Source organism: Hemiscyllium ocellatum, chromosome 2 (genome assembly GCF_020745735.1).
Source record: "Hemiscyllium ocellatum isolate sHemOce1 chromosome 2, sHemOce1.pat.X.cur, whole genome shotgun sequence".
Taxonomy (NCBI): Eukaryota; Metazoa; Chordata; class Chondrichthyes; order Orectolobiformes; family Hemiscylliidae; genus Hemiscyllium; species Hemiscyllium ocellatum.
The window spans coordinates 138,646,199-138,667,235 of NC_083402.1; the positions used below are offsets into that span (position 1 = coordinate 138,646,199).

At 41.3% G+C, this 21,037-nt stretch overlaps 1 protein-coding gene across 2 annotated transcripts in view; it reads right to left on the reverse strand.

The window, feature by feature from the left end:
* Positions 1-235: 235 nt before the first annotated feature.
* mfhas1 (multifunctional ROCO family signaling regulator 1) overlaps positions 236-21,037 on the reverse strand; it is an 81,189-nt gene continuing 60,387 nt past the window's right edge. Inside the window, exons 2-3 of one of the 2 annotated variants that reach the window (XR_009645775.1) lie at positions 15,482-15,705; positions 236-6,122 (exon numbers count right to left, since the gene is read on the reverse strand). Coding sequence is in view for 1 of the 2 variants with exons in the window: in XM_060840550.1 (XP_060696533.1) it covers positions 6,118-6,122; positions 15,583-15,705 (128 nt within the window). In the remaining variant the exon portion in view is untranslated. The remainder of the gene's footprint in view (positions 6,123-15,481; positions 15,706-21,037) is intronic. The other variant, XM_060840550.1, reaches the window with a different exon arrangement.

Sequence of the window (21,037 nt, forward strand, 5' to 3'; positions counted from 1 at the left end):
ATCACTTTAAACAGTTTTTGGATCATTCCACTTACCAGAAGTTTTACCAATTCCTTGTGGAATTGACTGTGTCACTGCCAGCACCTCATGCTGCCAGCTCAGACAATGTGTGGCACAGAGGGTTTCTGAGGTAGTTCAGTGTCATCAACCCTCCCTCATCTATACACCGTCGAGGACTTATATGATGATCAGAGGCAGAGAAGACACTATTGTCAATTCTTTACAGAGACAGCTGTTTTCTTTAACAAGAGTTTATTGCATGATAACAATTAATACAACTACAGTACTAGTCAGGCATAATTATAAAGGACTCACAGGCAGCTGTACAGAAAACATTTATTCCTGATGAAAGCTAATGTGGAACACCCTGTCTCCACCCAAAGATTGTGTGACATTATCAGATTGGGTGGCTAATGAAAATTAAACAGTATTGGCAGGAAGGAAGGCTAGACTAATGGTACAGATGGGTGTTATGGGGGTTTGGGAAACACTCAATATCTTCTCACTGCTGTGTTATTTTCCCAACGGTATGGCAATTAGCAGATCACCTGGCCAGCAGGAACCCAACTGAAACAATTAAGTAGCCAATTAAGGGCAATGTCCCAGCAGGGCATGCATTTTGATCCTTGTCATTCCCCCATTGCTTATTCCTTTAAGAGGACACAAGCCACTGAGGCATCCTTGACTGCAGCTGCAGCATCAGCACTGGCCACTGCTGCTGGTGGCACTGCTGAGGGAGTTCAAGCTTTGATTGGGCTGGCAGCTCCTGGGGTTGGGCCACCATCTGTATTTGAAAAATACTTTTCCATGAAGCAGGGTTGCTCCTGCTCCCCATTTGCAGCTCCATACCAAAATGTTTTTCTTCTCACTAGGATTATACTTTAAAAATTTAAGGAGAATTACTTGCTCTAGTTCAAAAACACTGCTGGTGCAGGGGTCAACAAATTGGTGCTTGGTCTTTGTGTCACTCAATTTCAAATAGATACAGGTTAAGACCTAGTGCTAAATTCACCAACACTAACGGACTTATTGTAACTGTGTACACATAATAATTAAAAGGCCACCCAAAAAGTAAACATTTGCAGAACCATGGAGGGATTAATTGGTTAACTCTTTCAAACAGCTGCCAGGCTGAACTTCTTTCTGTGCTGTAAGATTCTCTAATTTGGTTAACTGCTGTTTGCAATAGCTGGAAAAGAACAGAAATCATTAAAATAAAAACAGAAGATTTTCATCAGACAAGGCAGCATCTGTAAGGAGGTGAACGTCCAGAATCCATTAAATATTAATAGGACTGAATGGTCAGCATCAAAATAAACAGGAAACATCAGGAATGAGAAATTGCTTCCAATTGTCATGCAGAAGGGCTCTCACCAGCCACATGTTTAATGTAGAATGTGTCTGGTGGACAAATGGCAAAATGATCCTTCACTGAAAGAAATGGAGCATCACAATGTGGGGGAAGATGTCAATCTCAATACAGGCAAGGGTGTTCTCCAAGATATGGACTAAAAACATTAGGGCCTGGATTAAATATCTGATGGATTCACCACTGGCTCTTAGCAGACTCACCGATGTGTTTTGTGAAAGAAACCTGTTGCCCTTCGCTGGTCTGATGTACATATGGCACCTCACCCTATCACAGTCCTTCAGCAATTTGACAACCTCTTAACTGTTCTTCAAAGTGGTCAGTCAAGTCAGCAGCTCAGTTGCATCAAGTATCTGCTAAGGATTCAAAGAGGCAGCCACCAACACTTGCAGAGACCAATTTTTGGAAAGGACGGTAAATTGTTGAGCCTGTCAACGAGAGTCTCATCCTGAGGTCGAATTTTTAAAAACTCACAGGGTGAACATGAAAACAATTGCACATGAAACAGTTTACTGCCAGCCCTGATCGTATTAGAGACAGGTAACCTCTAACTCGTAGAGTTATCATTCAATGGGACGGAATGAGGTCCTTGTTGGGAATACACAACCATGTTTTGTAATATCCATCATGCATTCATGAAGATTTGCTGATACTGCTGTCCACTTCATGAAGAGTCAACCTTCTCACTTGAAGAATGATCAATTAAACGACACTATTGGAAAGATGTGATGACACTAGAGAAGGTGCAGAGGAGATTCACCACAGTGTTGCCTGGGTCAGAGTGATTCAGCTATGAAGAGAGACCAGGTAAGACTGGGGTTGTTTTCCTTAGAGCAGAGAATATCGAGAACAGAACCTGATTGAATCATGCAAAGTTATGAGAAACATAGATAGGATTGATGGGGAGAAACAAAGGAAGTATTTCTATTAGTAGAGGAGTCAATAATCAGTGGGCACAGTTAAATGTGAGGAATAAGAGGTTCAGAGATTTGAGGAAAAAAGTTTTTTTTGGCAGAGGGTAGTAGGTATCTGGAACTTACTGCTTTAAAAGTGTGATAGAGATAGAAACTCAAGATATTTGAATAAGCACTTGAAATGCTACAGCCTATAAGGCCACGGGCAAAGTGCTTGAACAGTGGATTTGAACAGATAGGTTGACCGGTGCAGACATGATAGGCCTAGGGCTTTTTTCCATTCTGTGAAAATTCAATGAAAGCTACTGCACTATCAAGCAAGGAGACCAAATGTATGCACAGGACTAACTATGGTCTCACCAGAGCCCTGTAAAACTGTAGCAAAACCTTGTTTTTTTTCCCCTAATATGATATAGAGCACAAAAAAGCATCCAAGGTAAGGGAATCCAAGATTCAAATGTAAGTGGAGAACAGATTGGTGAAGAAATAGTGCAGAAAAAATTAATGAGAGTAAAAGCAAACAAATGTCTTTGACGTGATGAATAATACCATGGAATTTTAAGAGAAGTAGCTAGAGATAGTAGATGCATTGGTTTGATATTCCAGAATTCCCTTTATTTTAGGGTTTAGAAGATAACCTAGCTGTTCAAGAAAGAAAACACAGGGAATTACAAGCTACTTAGCTTGACCTCAGCAATAAGGAAAATGCTAGAATCTGTTATAAGAGCAATTTAAAAACCATACCCTGATTAAATACAGACAATATTAATTGCTGAAAGGGGAGTAGGGGTTCACAGCTCTGTTAAGAGTTTAAGATGATGCAACAAATAGGCTTGATGTGGGTCGGGGGGGGGGTGAAGAGAGAGGGGGAAGAGAACCACAGGATTCTCAAAAAACAATCAGTAATTACATTTAAAAAAACAAGCCTTGTGAGATGGAGGAGTAGTAGTTTATACACAACCATCTGTCCAAACAGCAGGTCATTTTTCTTGATTGCATCTAGAAGGTAGTGGTTTACTGCAGACTCAGTGCTTAGGCTTCAGCAACGTTCAATTTAGATCAATGATATAAACGAGGGGAGAGAGTATATCATAACCAAGTTTGAAGAAATATAGTAATAAGAAAATAAGCTGTGCAAGGGTACAGAGGGACTGCAAAGAGATTTAATTAAGGATGTGCAAAAACTTGGCAGATAAGAGTATAATGTGAAGGTATCCACACTGGCAGAAAATAGAAAAGCAGAACATTTTGAGTGGAGAGTGTCAGAGAAATGTTGGCATGCACAAGGACCTGGGTGTTCTCATACATGAATCATATACATTCATGTACAGCTTAAATACAGAAAACTAAGAAAGCAAACGCTATGTTAACCTATCATCCAACTGGAGTACAAGAAAGAAATTCTGGGGTTTTTTTTGGGAGCCTTGCTACAGCCACATTTGGAATATTGTGTACAGTTTGGTTTCCTTACCCAAGAAAGGACAGATTTTCCCTAGAAAGTATGAGCATTAAGGTTCAGCACTGATTCTCCTGGGGAGTTTAGCATTCTGGCTCAGACTCTGAGTTAGGGAATGGCCATCTAAAACTGTGAGGAGATGAAGTGTTTTCAGAATTCTCTACCGCAGAGAGATATTGATGCTGAGTATAGGTGAGTCTAAGATAAAGTAAACAAATTCAAATATCTGCCTTTCTTCTTTGAGACGAAGTTGACCATGACCAGAGTTGGTAGGAAGCTACTTCATGGGGTCACTGCTGAGACCGATGTGTGTCTGGACGCTTCTGCTTCAAATAGCACAGGAGACCACTGTTGACCAGAATTTGCCATCATTGTCTTTTCCCTGTTGAATCTGAGATACATTTTTCAAAGGAAGCCATTCCACTTTCATTTGGTTGCAGCAGGTGCTGCAATCGTGTATAAGTTTCTCCCTGGACTCCAACTGATATCAAAACTCCCAAGTGAAACTTTCAGAGTAGAATATGTCACTGTGTGATCCTTTGACTGGTCATTCATTAGCTCTTGGTCACAAGGTCTTGGGGGGGGGGGGGGAATTCAACTTAATACATCCATGATTCAAAGGATGGCATCAGAGGACAATAGGATGACCTTCTGTTATATTGTAAAATCACAACCAGTTCACTAATGTTACTTTATCTGTCTATATAAGATACACTACAGTGATCTGTTAAGTGGCTTTACATACACTTTAGTTGTAAAAGTGATACTTTAGGATAACAAGGGATGGATAACAAATATAGCTTTGACAGTCTCATTATATCCTGGAATAAATATTTAGAACAACGTTTATCAAAACAACTTTCTACAGCACCAGCAAACTTATGAACTTCATTCAATTGGTGTACATCATTCTGTGCCTGTGTAGCAGCGATCATAAAACTGAAACAGAAAAGTTTCCATTGATCCTTTTAATAAATGTCATTTATCCAAGGTGACTTGATGTGCAAATGTTTCAGTTCCATTGCAATAGTCATTTTATTAGCAACATAAAAATAAAATATTTGTAAGCTGCACTGATTTTACTTCTTCTCTTCAGATGTGTTAATTTAACAAAAATGATTTGTAGGTGCATAACTTTGAAAAGCCCTGTGCAGCAGAAAGTACTTGTCCTAATAAACTGCCTTATCATGCTCTCAGAATGTCCCCAAATGGTTCACATTCCATTGAATACTTTCTGAAATGCAGTGACTATTTTGTACAAAAACAGTCAATTGTTCTCATACAGCAAGATCCCACAAACAGCAATCAAAACAATAACAGGCGAAGTTTTTCTTTGGTGATGTTCGTTAAGGGACGAATGTTGCCCAAAACAACAAGATAACTCCCCTACACTTCTCCAAATAATGTTTTTGGATTTTTCTCAATACTAAAAGACAAAAACATTTTAGATTATGATACTCCCTTGGTGCTATACTGAAGTGTCAGCTGGATTATTAGTTTAAGGTCTAGAGTAGGACTTGAATTTACAATGTAGCAACCCAGGGATGAGGAGGCTCCCAGAGAGAAGGGAAAACATACTTCAGCAGGGTACAGATAGGATGAAATAATAATGCAGGTGTTGTGTGTCGATTAAGACATTATTTTGTCAAGAAAACGCATCTTCCAAATGCTACTTGTTTACCAGGATTCCACTTTGACTAATAACCCTGAACAAATAAATGGAAACAATGGGACCTTGCAGCTTTAGCCCATTCCTCCGTGTAGTGGAAAGTATGATGAATCAGATCAGGAACAATTGGGACCTTGCTCAACTATTAACAAGGAGGACAATGCAGATAACACAATGCGAGTACGATTATTTTATCACACTGAGTATTGCACAGACAGTTCTTGAAAGCTTTAAAATTAAATCTTTCATTAGGTTCAAAAATCAAAATAGTGCTGATATGCTCTAGACCATCTATGCCTCAGGCTCGAGGGCAGAACAGTTGCATTTGGCATTTTATTCCGACAGACAACACTGAAAGTATGGCTTTAGTAAAACACTGCAAAAGAAAATCCCTGAAGAGCCACCTATTCCAAAAAATAAGTTGTGGAACACTGCGTCTGCGCTATTTGTTGGAAGAATGGGTGCATCAGGTCAGCTTGCTTTCAAATAATGAAATCCATGGAAGGACAACTTGCAGTGGACAGGGGAGCCTCTTTCTATGCTGTGCGCAGACAATTATTAGTTCATTCATGTACAACATCTCCAATGTTGTGGGCCCATCATGGAACTGCTGCAAATCCATTGTTGAAGAGCACCTGCAAGTTAGCCATTTCCTTCCGCATATCCAAATAAACAATCCACAACTGGTCACGAACACTTCAGCTTAGTGTCAACCTGTTAAGAGAACGAAAAGAAAATGAAAATGAAAAAGTCTTATCAGCAAGCAGTCCTTGGATTATATTTACACCACAAACATAGCATTGGCACAAAGTAATTTTCAACCCGAGAGTATTAGGTAATTTTGGAAAAGGCCATTTTGTCCATCTGTGCAGAAAGATCCTAAAGTCTCCTCTTAATTGTGTTTTGTCAGGGTTTCAACATTTTTGGCTATTCTATCCAGACAGCCAATCCAAGCACCTCTTCCCTGCCCTAGCCACAAACAGCTCCCTCATAATCATTGGTTCCGTGAGCAAAAAGTAGCCATGTCAGTCAGAAAATTGGTACCATTTGATCATTACTTCCTCAGATTTATTCAAACCAAGAGTAGAGAAGGAAGTCATGCTGAAATGGTGGTTCAGACCTCAACTTCAACATAACATGAAACTTTAAACATATCCTGACCACTTCTCACTAACATTAAACCTGATTTTATGAAGTGAACTCTACAAAACACAGTCACCATTATCTACATGTCTGTCCAGTTTAAACTCATTCATCTCACCCAGTTTCTCCAGCAGCCATTAAAAGACAGAAGGCTTCAGTACCTATAAAAGTGTGTTTACGGTAAATTGACGAGCGGCTGCTCTCACTAGAATACATCCTTTTGACTGGAAGTCTAAAGAATTTCAGGTCAAGTATAAACCCCTTCTCCACTGCAGGAAGTTCCTGATACAGAGCTGTAAGAGCCTGGAGCATCTACCGACCTAACTCAACTTACAAGAACTTTCTGACCTGGTGGGTGGTGGAAATCTGGAACTCACTACCCATAAAGGTGATAGAAATAGAAACTCTTGATATTTAAGAAACATTTAGGCACAAACTTGCAATGCTGAGGTGTAAGAGGCTGTGGACCAACTGCTGGAAAATGGGATTACAATTAGTTAGTTGGTTGTTTATAACCAACACAGATGTAAGGGGTCAAATGGCCTTTTTCTCTGTGCTGTAGATCTCAATGGCTCTAACTCAGTGAGACTTCACAACCTTGAAAATGAGTGCAAAAAGAACTTGCAATTACTTGGTACCTGCTGCATCATAACTAATTTCAAAGTACTTCACAGACAGTCACCATTGTTATTTAGGGAGTGGCAGATAACTGAACTTGAAGATCCCACACACAGCAATGAGGAAAAACAAAGTAACCTTAAAAAGGACTCAAAGCCCTCCGCTTCTTCCTTTCCCGCCGCACCAACCAATACCCTTCCACTGACACCCTCCTTCGACTGACTGAACTGGTCCTCACCCTGAATAACTTCTCTTTTCAATCCTCCCACTTCCTCCAAACTAAAGGAGTTGCCATGGGCACCCGCATGGGCCCCAGCTATGCCTGCCTCTTCGTAGGATATGTGGAACAGTCCATCTTCCGCAACTACACTGGCACCACCCCCCACCTTTTCCTCCGCTACATCGATGACTGTATCGGCGCTGCCTCGTGCTCCCACGAGGAGGTTGAACAGTTCATCAACTTTACTAACACCTTCCATCCCGACCTGAAATTCACCTGGACTGTCTCAGACTCCTCCTTCCCCTTCCTAGACCTTTCCATCTCTATCTCGGGCGACCGACTCAACACAGACATCTACTATAAACCGACTGATTCCCACAGCTACCTGGACTACACCTCCTCCCACCCTGCCCCCTGCAAAAATTCCATCCCATATTCCCAATTCCTTCGTCTCCGCCGCATCTGCTCCCAGGAGGACCAGTCCAACACTGCACAGCCCAGATGGCCTCCTTCTTCAAGGACCGCAGATTCCCCCCAGACGTGATAGACGATGCCCTCCACCGCATCTCCTCCACTTCCCGCTCCTCCGCCCTTGAGCCCCGCTCCTCCAACCGCCACCAAGACAGAACCCCACTGGTTCTCACCTACCACCCCACCAACCTCCGCATACAACGTATCATCCGCCGTCATTTCCGCCACCTCCAAACAGACCCCACCACCAAGGATATATTTCCCTCCCCTCCCCTATCAGCGTTCCGCAAGGACCACTCCCTTCGTGACTCCCTCGTCAGATCCACACCCCCCACCAACCCAACCTCCAACCCCGGCACTTTCCCCTGCAACCGCAGGAAATGTAAAACTTGCGCCCACACCTCCACACTCACTTCCCTCCAAGGCCCCAAGGGATCCTTCCATATCCGCCACAAGTTCACCTGTACCTCCACACACATCATCTATTGCATCCGCTGCACCCGATGTGGCCTCCTCTATATTGGGGAGACAGGCCGCTTACTTGCGGAACGCTTCAGAGAACACCTCTGGGCCGCCCGGACCAACCAACCCAACCACCCCGTGGCTCAACACTTTAACTCTCCCTCCCACTCCACCGAGGACATGCAGGTCCTTGGAAGCCTCCACCGGCAGAACATAACACGACGGCTGGAGGAGGAGCGCCTCATCTTCCGCCTGGGAACCCTCCAACCACAAGATATGAATTCAGATTTCTCCAGTTTCCTCATTTCCCCTCCCCCCACCTTGTCTCAGTCGGTTCCCTCAACTCAGCACCGCCCTCCTAACCTGCAATCTCCTTCCTGACCTCTCCGCCCCCACCCCACTCCGGCCTATCACCCTCACCTTGACCTCCTTCCACCTATCCCACCTCCATCGCCTCTCCCCCAAGTCCCTCCTCCCTACCTTTTATCTTAGCCTGCTTGGCTACTCTCTCTCATTCCTGATGAAGGGCTTATGCTCGAAACGTCGAATTCCCTATTCCTGAGATGCTGCCTGGCCTGCTGTGCTTTGACCAGCAACACATTTTCAGCTGTGATCTCCAGCATCTGCAGACCTCATTTTTTACTCGAAGATTTTAACCTTGAAAAGGAAAAAGCATATGCAGGGAACAAACTAGATAGCTCTTTCAAAGGGCTAAAACAAATCCAATGGACCAAATTGTGTCATCTATATAATATGGATTGAAATTCTTTCAGCGTTGTTGGTTGATAGCTAAATATTGGGAGGGGTGCTGGCTCTTTGTAAAAGTAGTTATCATTTCAGTATGCTTCACCTTTCCCCTTTGTTGTTTATTTTAAAAATACAACCACCAGGCAACAAGAATGTCCAACAAGCCAGAATTTATTAATGTCCCCATGACATTCAACATCATTGCCAACATTGAATCGTCCAACGCCAATATCCTGAAGTATCACCGACCAGAATCTGACCTGGACTAGCCATATAGGCTCAACTCACAAGAACTTTTTGACCTGGTGGGTGGTGGAAATCTGGAACTCACGCTGACCTGCTGTTGTAGCCAAAATATTTTCGATGAGTAACTCACCTCCTGACTCCCACAAAGCCTGTCCATCATTTAAAATGCATAAGTTCAGGAGTGTGATGGAATACAGCCCACTTGCCTCAATGGCTGCAGCTCCAAAAACACTCTATGCCGAATCCCATCCAGGACAAAGTGGCGTACTTGACTGATAATTCCTCAAATGGCTTCATAATTCACTCTCTTCACCAGTGGCAGCAGTGTGCACCATCTACAACATGTACTGCACCAGCTCACCAAGGAGTGTTTCAACAGCACCTTCCAAATTTGCAACCTCTACCACCTGGAAGGACAAGGGCAGTAGATGCGCAGGGACACCATCACCTGCATTTCCTACTCTAAACCACACACCATCATTACTTTGAAACAGATCATTGTCCCTTCACGGTCACTGGATCAAAATGCTGGAACTCTTTCCCTAACAGCATTATAGGTGTTACTATCCCAGATAAACTGCAAAAGCTTCAGAAAGCCTCCCCAATACCTTTTCAAGAGTAAGTGGAGATGGACAATAACTGCTGGCCTAGCCAGTGATGCCCATATCATGTGAACAAGTACACAAACCTGTTGGATTCATGAAGGCAGAATTGTTGGGCATCCCTGCTGTGAATAAAGCTGCAGCCTTTCGGTCTGGGATGAACTGCAAGGTATTCCTGATTATACTATCAGCTCAGTGTGGCATTTATTAATTTTAGCTAAATGATTTAGTTATAACCTTCGAAGGGACAATGATTTGGAGATTGAGTCACTGGAACAGGAGTAGATCATTTAGCCCCAACATTCATGATTATGGCTGATCAAACACCAATGCTTTTCCCCCCATCCACACTATTCCCATAACCCTTTACATCACTGACAGATTTTTAAAATATCAATCTTGACTTTGACCATTATCAATGACTGTATATAGTACTTCAGGTGCAGTTTCAGCAAAGTTCTATCCAACTGAAGAAAGGCTTCACCGTTCCTCTAGTATCAATGCTAACAAACCTATTAGCTTGTTGCATTTGCATGTTATCTTTCAGTGAATTACTGATGGCAACACACATTTACACTTTACAACATCTTACCAATTAAGAAATACTCTGCACATCTGTTCCTCCAACTAATGTGGAAAACCTCATATTCTTTTCAGATTAAATTCCATCTGCCATTCTTTCCCACTACTCCTGTCCAAATCCTCTTGAAACCACTGTTTCTTCCTCAGCACAAATTCCCAACTAGTATGGCGTCATCCCTGCATTTGGAAATACTACATTAGAGTCATACAGCACGGAAACAGATCCTTCAGTCCATGCCAACTAAGTTTTCCAAACTAAATTAGTCCCAATTGCCTGCATTTGGCCTATCTCTTGAAACCTTTCCTATCATGTATGTGTCTCTTAAATGTTCTAACAGTACCTGCATTCACCATTTCCTCTGGCAGTTCATTATACATATGAACCATCTTCTGTGTGGAAAAAGTTGCCCCTCAAGTCCCTTGTAAATCTTCCTCCTCTTGCTGAGGGGTGACTTTATAGAGGTTTACAAAATTATGAGGGGCATGGATAGGGTAAATAGGCAAAGTCTTTTCCTTGGGGTCAGGGAGTCCAGAACTAGAGGGCATAGGTTTAGGGTGAGAAGAGAGAGGGGAAAGATAAGAGAGACCTACAGGGTACCTTTTTCCACACAGAGGGTGGTACGTGTATGGAATGAGCTGCCAGAGGAAGTGGTGGAGGCTGGTAAAATTGCAACATTTAAGAGGCATTTGATTGAGTACGTGGATAGGAAGGGTTTGGAGGGATATGGGCCAGGTGTTGGCAGTAGGACTAGATTGGGTTGGGATATCTGGTCAGCATGGATGGGTTGGATTGAAGGGTCTGTTTCCCATGCTGTACATCTCTATGACTCTAGTTTTGAGTTTGCCCATTCTAGGGAAAAGACCTTTGCTATTCATGCTATCTATGCCCCTCATGATTTTGTAAACCTCTATAAAGGTCACCTCTGAGCCTTCTATGTTTCAGTGAAAAAAGTCCCAGTCTATCCAGCCTTTTCTTATAACTCAAATCCTCTAGTCCTGGTAACATCCCGTAAACCTTTTTTGAACTTTCTCCAATTTAATAATATCCTTCCTATAGCAGGAAGCCCTACTAAAAGAGGCCTCACCAATATCTGGTTTTATTTGTTAATTATTTTATTTTATTTTCCATATTCAAATTATTGCTATCTACTGTGACAGCTGGGGCCCAAGTACCATCCCCTGCGGTATCCCACTAGTCACAGCTGTCAATGTGAGAATGACCCATTTATTCTTGCTCTCGGTTTTCTGGTTGCTTGCTAACTAATCCATGCCTGTACATGATCCCAGCTACGTTGATCTGTGAGATTAAGGGATTCTGAAAAGGTTCCAGCTTCAAAAACCCAACTGATGCTACAATAACTTTTTCTTTAGGTTTTCATATGTTTTGATCCATTTTGGTTTGAGAATTAACTTTGAAAAGGCAACAAGCAGCACTAGCATGCCCTGCCATTGTTGCTCAGTATGTACTCTGCACACACAGTTTATGATAAGATATATTTGCCAGCTTGTACAGTGTATAATGACACCATAGGGAATTTCATCAGTTTGGTTATATTATGCGTCAGAAGCACAACTGGCAGATGAAATGCAAACTTTAAGTCCACAGACACTCCCAGTGTGTACACAGATGCAAGATCAAAGTAATTGAATCAGTCACAACAGTGATAAGTATGTTTACTCTATAAATGAACAGGTCAGAGAGAAAGTCACATGCAAAACAAAATGATTTTTTTATCCATATGATGAAATGATGATAACGTTCCTCACATTAACAGAACTTCTCAAGGTATCTCTTGAAATACTCCAAGAAGTAGATGACAACAGAATACAATTGAATGGAGCTGACGATGCCCCACCTCAGAGTCTTCTATTACAATACAAAATCTGCAATATGAAAACTAATCAAATTAAACATCTAACAGTTAAAGAAAACAAAATAATATTCCTGCATTCCAGAAAGAATTCCCAATGAACTAACCTACATTGAGCATGATGTTAGTGCATGTGAAAATCAGCCTCTTTAACCCTGTAGCAGTGCCTATGTGTGGCAGCTCTATATTGAACCTCAACATTTACAGTGCAATAGGAACCTAACAAACCTGAAACTAAGAGAAGTAAGGGCCATGTTATGGAAATCACTGATTTGCAGTGTACAATTCATAGCATTCTGGGAATCCTATGATGAAACACTTACCTAGTTACTTCATTTCAAATGGAGTGTATGTCAGTAGCAGCTAACTACAGTCCTAAATACACAGGAATAGGCCATTTGGCCTTTCACGCCTGCTCTACCATTTAATCAGATCGTGGTCTCAATCCCACTTTCCTGTATGTATTCCATAAATCTCAACCTTTGAGAAATCTATCCAACACATCAATGAATATATTAAAGACCCAGTCTCCAACGTGAAGACAATGGACCAAAGGGCTTTTTCTGTGCTGTGGATATCAATGATTACCTTCTGGGGAAATAGAAACCCTAATATCAACAAACCTCAAAAAAACAACCCTTCATCATTGTCTCAAAGGGGAGATCAGTTTTTCTTAACCTATGTTCCTAGTTATTCTCTCTCTCACAAGCAAAGCGTCCTCCTGGCATCCATTCTATCCCATTCGCAGATGTTTGTAGATTTCAATAAAATCACCACTGATTTATTCTTCTAAACTCCAATGGAGATCGGCTTGACTGGTTCAACTTTTCTTTGTAAGCTTATTCCTGAAAGGATTATCTGAGTGAACCTTCATTGAACTGCTTTTAAAGCAACTATTCTTCTCAAATAAGGAGACTGAAACTGTGCAAAATACTCCAGAAGTTGGCTCGCCAACATCCTGTAAAATTGCAGTAAAACATCCTTTGTTATATTCCATTTCTCTCACAATATACAACAGTGTTCCATTCACCTTCAACCAGTTGCAATTATACATTCAGTCCCCTCATCTAAAGACTGTAAATAATTGAGAACTCAGAATTGATCCTAGTAGCACAGTGCTGGTTACAGTTTGCCAACCCAAAAAGACTCACCTATCCATACTTGTTTGTCAGATATCCTTCAGATATTCACCTACGTTTCCATAGCCCCCAGGACTTTGGGCCAAAAGCTGGAAAATGGTATTAGGGTTGTCAGATCTTTGTTAACTGATGCAGACATAATGGGGCAAATGGCCTCATTCTGTGCCGTAAACCTCTGAGTATGCCCTCTGAGTATCTATGTTCTCAAACCTCAAGAAGAAATTGCAACTTCAAGAAAATCATCTCTCAATCTTTCATACTCCCACTAAGTACTGATTAAATATCTCTACCTTTCCTTATAAGGCAATCCCTTCAGCCAAGAATCAGCCTAGTTACATTCTCTCAACTATCTCCAATGCAAGTATATCCTTCCTTTTGTAAGGAGACTGAAACGGTGCACAGTAGTCAAGGTGCATGTACCCTGAACAGCTGGAGCAAGATTGCCCTACATTTGCATCCCATTTACCTTGCAATACAGGCCAATAGTTCCTTTGCCTTACTCATCCCTTGCTGTACCTGCATGCTAACTTTTTGTGATTCAATTATAAGGCCAAAAAGATCTACTTGTACCAAATTCTACAAACTCTCTCCATTTGCATAATATTCTGCATTTCACATTCTCTTAGACTATGTTTGATTTGCCAAATGTTTGCACTTAACCCATCTACATCCACTCAGAGGACTGAATTTTACAAAGAAATTAGGGGTGAAGCCTAAAATTGGAAGGTTCATCCAAGAGAATGGCATCTATCATTATGTGAGGGCAGGGAAGAGGTTAGGTTGTGCTTCATACATGTACATTTTGCTGTCCATATAAAGCAACAACTGCCTCCCTTTAAATCTGATTTTGGTGATCATGGTGTGAGAAATGTCATGTGTGCGAATTGGACCAGACAGGATCAGCTCTGATCTTTGTAGATTTCTTTTGGAATAGTCATGGCAGTCTTTTATAGAGATGGGATATCTCTTTGGATATGGCCCTGGGACACCTTTGGGAGACATAAGGTGCTCTTTTGGAAAGATAAGGTCCCTATGCATTTGTTAAAATTAGATTTAAGTATATGTAAGTAAATTGCAAAAATGCATTGACTGTTCTAGTAATTGGAACTGTCAAAAGTATCAAGATACATAAAACTTCTAACGTATAAATTTTGGAGAAAATGCCTGGAGCATTAAAAAAACATTGCTTGCTACTTCACTCCATCTGTTGACATAAGGAAGAGCTGCCATTACAAGATTAATGTTGCAAACTGATTACACAATCCTCCATTATTACAGTACGATCCCTGCCATTCCACACTTTAATTGACAGCTCCAAGTAGAGATGAACACTTTGAAGTGGAAAATAAACTCCAATGCTTGTTTTTACATGGCAAGAGGGCTTTGAATAGAATCCTTAGAGTGTGGAAACAGGCCACTCGGCCCAACAAGTCCACACCGACCTTCTGAAGAGCACTCTTCCCAGACCCATGTCACCCTGCATTTCTAATCTGCACACCCCTGAACACAATGAGCAATTTAGCATGGCCAATCCACCTAAACCTGCACATCTTTGGATTGTGGGAGGAAACCGGAGCAGCCAGAGGAAACCCAAACAGACCCAAACAGAGAATATGCAAACTCCATACAGTCACACAAAGCTGGAATTGAACCCAGGTCCCTGGCGTTGTGAGGCCAGCACTGAACCACATGCCACCTTGGCTTTGGTGATGCTTTCATTGCAAGTTATCAGACCAGCTTTTATTAGTTATCCTTTTTCTTGAGTTTGCTTGTTTTGAATTTTGTTTGGTAGCTCGAATCTGAATAATCAAATCATTGGATTGTGTTGAGATTGGAAGATCTACTCAAACAAAAACACAAATCCATTTTGTTTCTAGTTTAGCCTCTAGTTGGGAGGGGCTGTTACATTGCATCTTTGTGGGTGATGGGAGAGCACTGTACAAAACTGTTATTTTAAGCATACACACCCTACCTTATTCTTTCCAAAACCTTGTTGCCTGCCAAATAATTGAACAGAATTTTAAAGGTTTTGTTTTTGATGAAGACTAGCCCGATGGCCCACTGCTCACTTACAACAGGGACTGATCACAGTGGGGGTCGGAGGATAGACCAAAGCCACATCCACTCGCTCACTCCCATTTTTGGGACAGATGATCTCAGTTACTCCTTCTGGTCTGGACTGGGTCAGTAGCTCCCCTGTTGATAAAAGGAAGAGAAAAAGAGGTTCAAAAAGGAGTGTTAAAATTCTTCATTTTAGATTGTACTCCAACTCACATTTGCAGAGTATTCACTTGCAGAATTAATAAGTAATCCCCAGTCCAACTGTGAGATGAGCAGGAACAATACCTGGAGCATCTATAGATTGACAGCATTTCGTCCTTAACTAAAATACTTAAACTTCTCTCATTGCCAGCTTGGGAAAAGAAACTGTCAATTACTCTGCAAAACAGTGAAAAATTAATTTCTGAATTGGGACTGTGATTCCTACTTTATGAGTAAATCTAACTTTGGTTGACCATTATACATCCTATTCAATTCTTCTTTCTATTATTTCAGAGTAAGCGGTCTTACTTGCGTCCCACCATTGATGAATGTTACAAATATCTCCACTGAAACAAGCAACTGTTGATTCATAGGTGCGGAATAGAAAAATGGCTGTCTTATGGAATATATACAGATGAGGGCATCTTAAATTGTTATTACTTTTGTTAGAAATGCACCATTGAATGACTGACAGCTATCTTCTCAAGTTGAAAAAAGCACATTGTGGCTACATGCTCTTTCATCTTCAAAGAACAGGGGCCTGTGTATTAATACATGTAGCTTCCAGTCAGCACAAGCATTCCACATTGTGAGCCCAACTGACTGACAATTCTGGACAGTTTTCAGAATAATTCTTTGCACACTTGGGATTATTCAGTATTGATTGTCCACTTGCAGAATTACATTTCACCTGCATTTTAAGTCGTGAAAGTGGGCGGCACAGTGGTTAGCACTGCTGCCTCACAGCGCCAGAGATCCAGGTTCAATTCTCGTCTCAGGCAACTGACTGTGTGGAGTTTGCACATTCTCCCCGTGTCTGCTCCAAGGTGCTCCGGTTTCCTCCCACAGTCCAAAAATGTGCAGGTTAGGTGAATTGGCCACGCTAAATTGCCCGTAGTGTTAGGTGCAGGAGTAAATGTAGGGGAATGGGTCTGGGTGGGTGCACTTCGGCAGGTTGGTGTGGACTTGTTGGATAAAGGGCCTGTTTCCACACTACGTAATCTAATCTAATCTGTAGGTAATCTAATCTAATCTACAGGCTGGTTGGGTCCATTCAGTACCTTGCCTGTTGCAAACAGTCAAAGAATTAGGCTCAATCTATCACTCACCAGATATCCTGACGTAGGTGTTACTAAAATTCTTATACAGGGTCGTTCTCTGTTATAATGCACATTTCGTCAATGCAAATTCGTTATAACGTGATTGACGAATTGGAGACGCCGTTTCTAAAGTATGATTTTTCTATAATGTGAGGTTGCACAAGAATGCAACCATTTCATTATAGAAGAACTGACTGTACCAAATTTCTCATTTGGGAGACAGAACACTACTTGTGCTTATACTGTATAGTAGTAACATGAAATAGCTAGCTTCACTGGTTGCTCAAAACTTTTAAAATACCGGATCTTTCCAGGGTAATCCAACTTGGCACTTTTAGAACTAAAGGTGATAGCCTTAGAGACAGACATGAGTTTGTGTGCTCTAGTGAGAGCTGATCCAAATCAGGGTTACCGTTATCCTGCAGGATGGCTCTGATGCTCTCCATATCACAATAAATGAATGGTTTGGATACTATTTACAAGGTTGCTGATAAGGCCAATCAGATAGCGCCTTGAACTGTAGAAGTAAAGTTGTTCCACTTGTTTGTTTGTTTTAAGAGATATCTACCTAAATATTTGGACATTTGCTCATATTATAAAATGTTTTTCATAATTTAACTTATTAGGAAGAGCGATCTCTTTTCTAGATAGATTGCAGAAATTTGCAATCAAATTTCAGTGTAATCTTGCCTAACAAAATCTTAACACAGTACTTTGTCAAATTAAATGGTTGGAACCAAATGTTTCTCCAAACAACTCAATGTCAATGAAATGATACAGATGTAAGGGCAATTGAACAGCAATAACCCACTTACCAAGAGTCTGATTCAATCACAATGTAATATAGTGGTCCCATAACTCTCAATGCTTTGTTTGTTTAATATTGATCCTTGGTATCTTTAAAGGGCCAAGAAGCAAATCGATTGCAATGAAGAGTACTGGATGTGATATTGGGCATCAAGATAAAACCCTAACTTGGGCTAATTGTGAAGGTGGGAATTCTTTGATGGCTGTGAATGTGAAATGGAAGATACCAGTGAGCTTATTAATGCAGGCCTGCTCTGCATGGAGATGAGCATTCACACTGAGTATGACAGTGGTCTATGTGATTAACATGCGATGAGTTAAATCAACTTTCTTCTGATCTTGGCCGAAGCGCACCCACCCAGACCCATTCCCCTATCTTTGTACATAGACCAAAGGTGAGGAGGATACCTTCTTAGAAAAAGGGGAAGGTGAATGTTTAAAAATCACACAATGGTGATCTGGATTACGTTAACGTAAAAGCAAAGTTCTGGACACGCTGAAAATCTAAAGTATAAACAGGAAATGCTGAAGAAACTCAGCATGTCTGCAGCATCTGTGGACAGAAAACACAGTTAATGATTTCAAACAGATATGATGATTCTTCTGAACTATATGGAAAATGTTCACTTAGTTGCTCGTGTTTATGGTAATTAAAAGTATCGAGAGAACAATCTAACCATGGTAATAATACAAAAGGCTGTGGAGGACTAAGCACAGTTGCTCATTGTATGCTATTATTTTGTTGTAAATTTTATGCATTTTGATAGAAGGTGAGAAGAGAAACATTTAAAAAAGACATGAAGTGGTTTGCATGCTGGATGTGGGCACAATTACAACATTTAAAAGACACAAGTTCATGAATAGGAAAGGTTTAGAGGGATATGGAGCCTGCAGCAGGCAAGTGGGACCAGTTTAGTTTGGGATTATATTTGACACAGACTGGTTAGATCGAAGGGTCTGTTTCCATGATTATTGACTATTAGTGGTATGAAATATAGAGACAAAGTAATATTGATTTCAGTGAGAGTCATGCTGAAATTGCACAATATGAGGTACTCATAACTATACTTAAAGTATAATAAAGATCTGGTTTAATGAAGTCCTGATCTTTCATTATTAAAGCAGCATATGAGTAGACTCTGGTGTTTAAAGCAACTGCATAAATTAGAACAAGACAGCAGACTAACACTTGATAGCTGAGATAGTTAAGTAGGCAATCTTTAGTAAAAGAATTATTTTGAAAGGCCCATAAGTAAATGAAATCTGATGATTTGCAGAAGGGCAAACAAACTACAGAAAAGTTGATACATCACTAAGTGATAAGACTCAAGATACCGGATAGTTAATAGGAAATTTTGTACAAGGAATAATAAAACCAAATAGACTCAGCAACAAGAGCCCATTCCCAATCAAAGTAACAACAATCTCAAGAACTACATCAGAACACCAGATAAATGAATTACATCCACTTATCCACTTACAACTGTGCATGAATCCAGCAGCTAAACCTTCCACTGTAAGATTCCATCAAACAAATCATCTATTTTAGTGATGATGACGAGCATTAGATCTTGTTTGGGATACTGTAGTGATTGAATATGGTTGTTAAACTGGGCCAATCAGGTGGCTCTGGTTGACAGATATAAACAGGACATTAACTGGAAGGGGCACGGGGTGGACCGAGAACTGGAATGTGGGTAGGGGCGGGCTGCCTTAGAGTGGTCGAAAGATGGGAGGGGTGGGGGCTTGCTGGGTCTGTATTGTCTGCACTTCTGTATGTAACCGTATTGTTTAATGTACAAATGTCATTGTCACTGTCTTGTCATGTGTGGAACTGGGATTTGAGGTTTGCCCTTATCTCCCTGTAAAATGATCGAACGGTAGGGTTTGGGGCCTAGCTTTGCTGCTCCTCTCCCTTGTAAAATTGCTGTCTCTTGTACAGCTGTAAATGTTTATTGTAAACTGTTTTGTAATTTGTTGAATAAAATAAAAAAAAACAGGACATTCACTACTGCAGTTAGGCGGTAGTGTGGGGGTTAATTTAAAAGAAAAATGAAAAAAAAATAAACAAACAGGACATTATTGCCCTTTGATGTGAAGGGCACTGCTTGTCACTAGCCACTCAGGTGTTTTCAAAAAAGGATAAGAAGAAGAAAAAAGAGAAAAAAAGAAAACAAAATAAACAGGAGTGTTAGCCCTTTGATGTGAAGGGCACTGCTTGTCACTGGCCACTTGGGTGTTTTCAAAAAAAAAGAGAAAAAAAATAAACAGGACATTCACTACCGCAGTTAGGCGGTAGTGTGGGGGTTAATTTAAAAGAAAAAAAAGAAAAAATTTTTTAAAAAAACAAACAGGACATTATTGCCCTTTGATGTGAAGGGCACTGCTAGTCACTGGCCACTTGGGTGTTTTTCTATCTTCCTGGTGGTGGAAATTGAATAAAGATTCGTGCACCTTGTGTCTTTCACTGTGTCTCACACCTGCACATACACAACATGGGTGCTTGGGAAAAAAAATAAGCACTTCCGCAGTTAGGCAATAGTGTGGGGGAAAAGAGGAAAAAAAGAACAGGAGTGTCAGAGAAAGAAAAATAAATAAATAAATAGATAGACAGGACGTACCACTCGGGTGTTTCTTTTCATCCTGGTGGTGGAAAATTGAATAAAGATTCGTTCACTGTGTCTCACACCTGCACACACACAACATGGGTGCTGGGGAAAAAATAAGCACTACTGCAGTTAGGTGGCAGTGTGGGGGTAAGAAAAAAAAAGAAAGAATAAACAGTACATTTCTCTTGGGGATCTGGGGTGAAGAGTGCTGCATGCAGTAGTCCCCTGCAACTACAGATTGCGGTGGTTCACGGACTTCCAGCCCAACTGCTTGGTCTGTGGTACTGTGGAGTCTGTGGATCATGTGTGGGCGTTCGCACTCCCGTTTTGATTTTCTCAAAAACCACCTCCTCTGCTTTTGGTTGCATTTCAGTCCCATGCTCCTGACCTTTGGGCACTCGATATAGAGGAGGGAGGGCAAGTCTGAAGGCCTCCTCGTGGGTCTGCTCCTGGGCCTGGCCATAAATAGGTCCAGGCAGTGGGCCGTGGAGGGGATCGTTAGGGCCTGGGTGTCTCTGGAAAAGGAGCAGGTGGTGTCCACCGACACCCTGGAGCTGTTAAGGGAGAGGTGGGCACCGCAGGGGGTGGAGTGCATTATTTCTCCCTCCAACTCTATTTTGATTTAATCCCTGCCCTCCCCTTTACTGTTTGATCACACAGTATTGCCCTTTGATGTGAAGGGCACTGCTTGTCACTGGTCACTCGAATGTTTCGTTTCTTCTTGGTGGTGGAAATTTGAATAAAGATTTG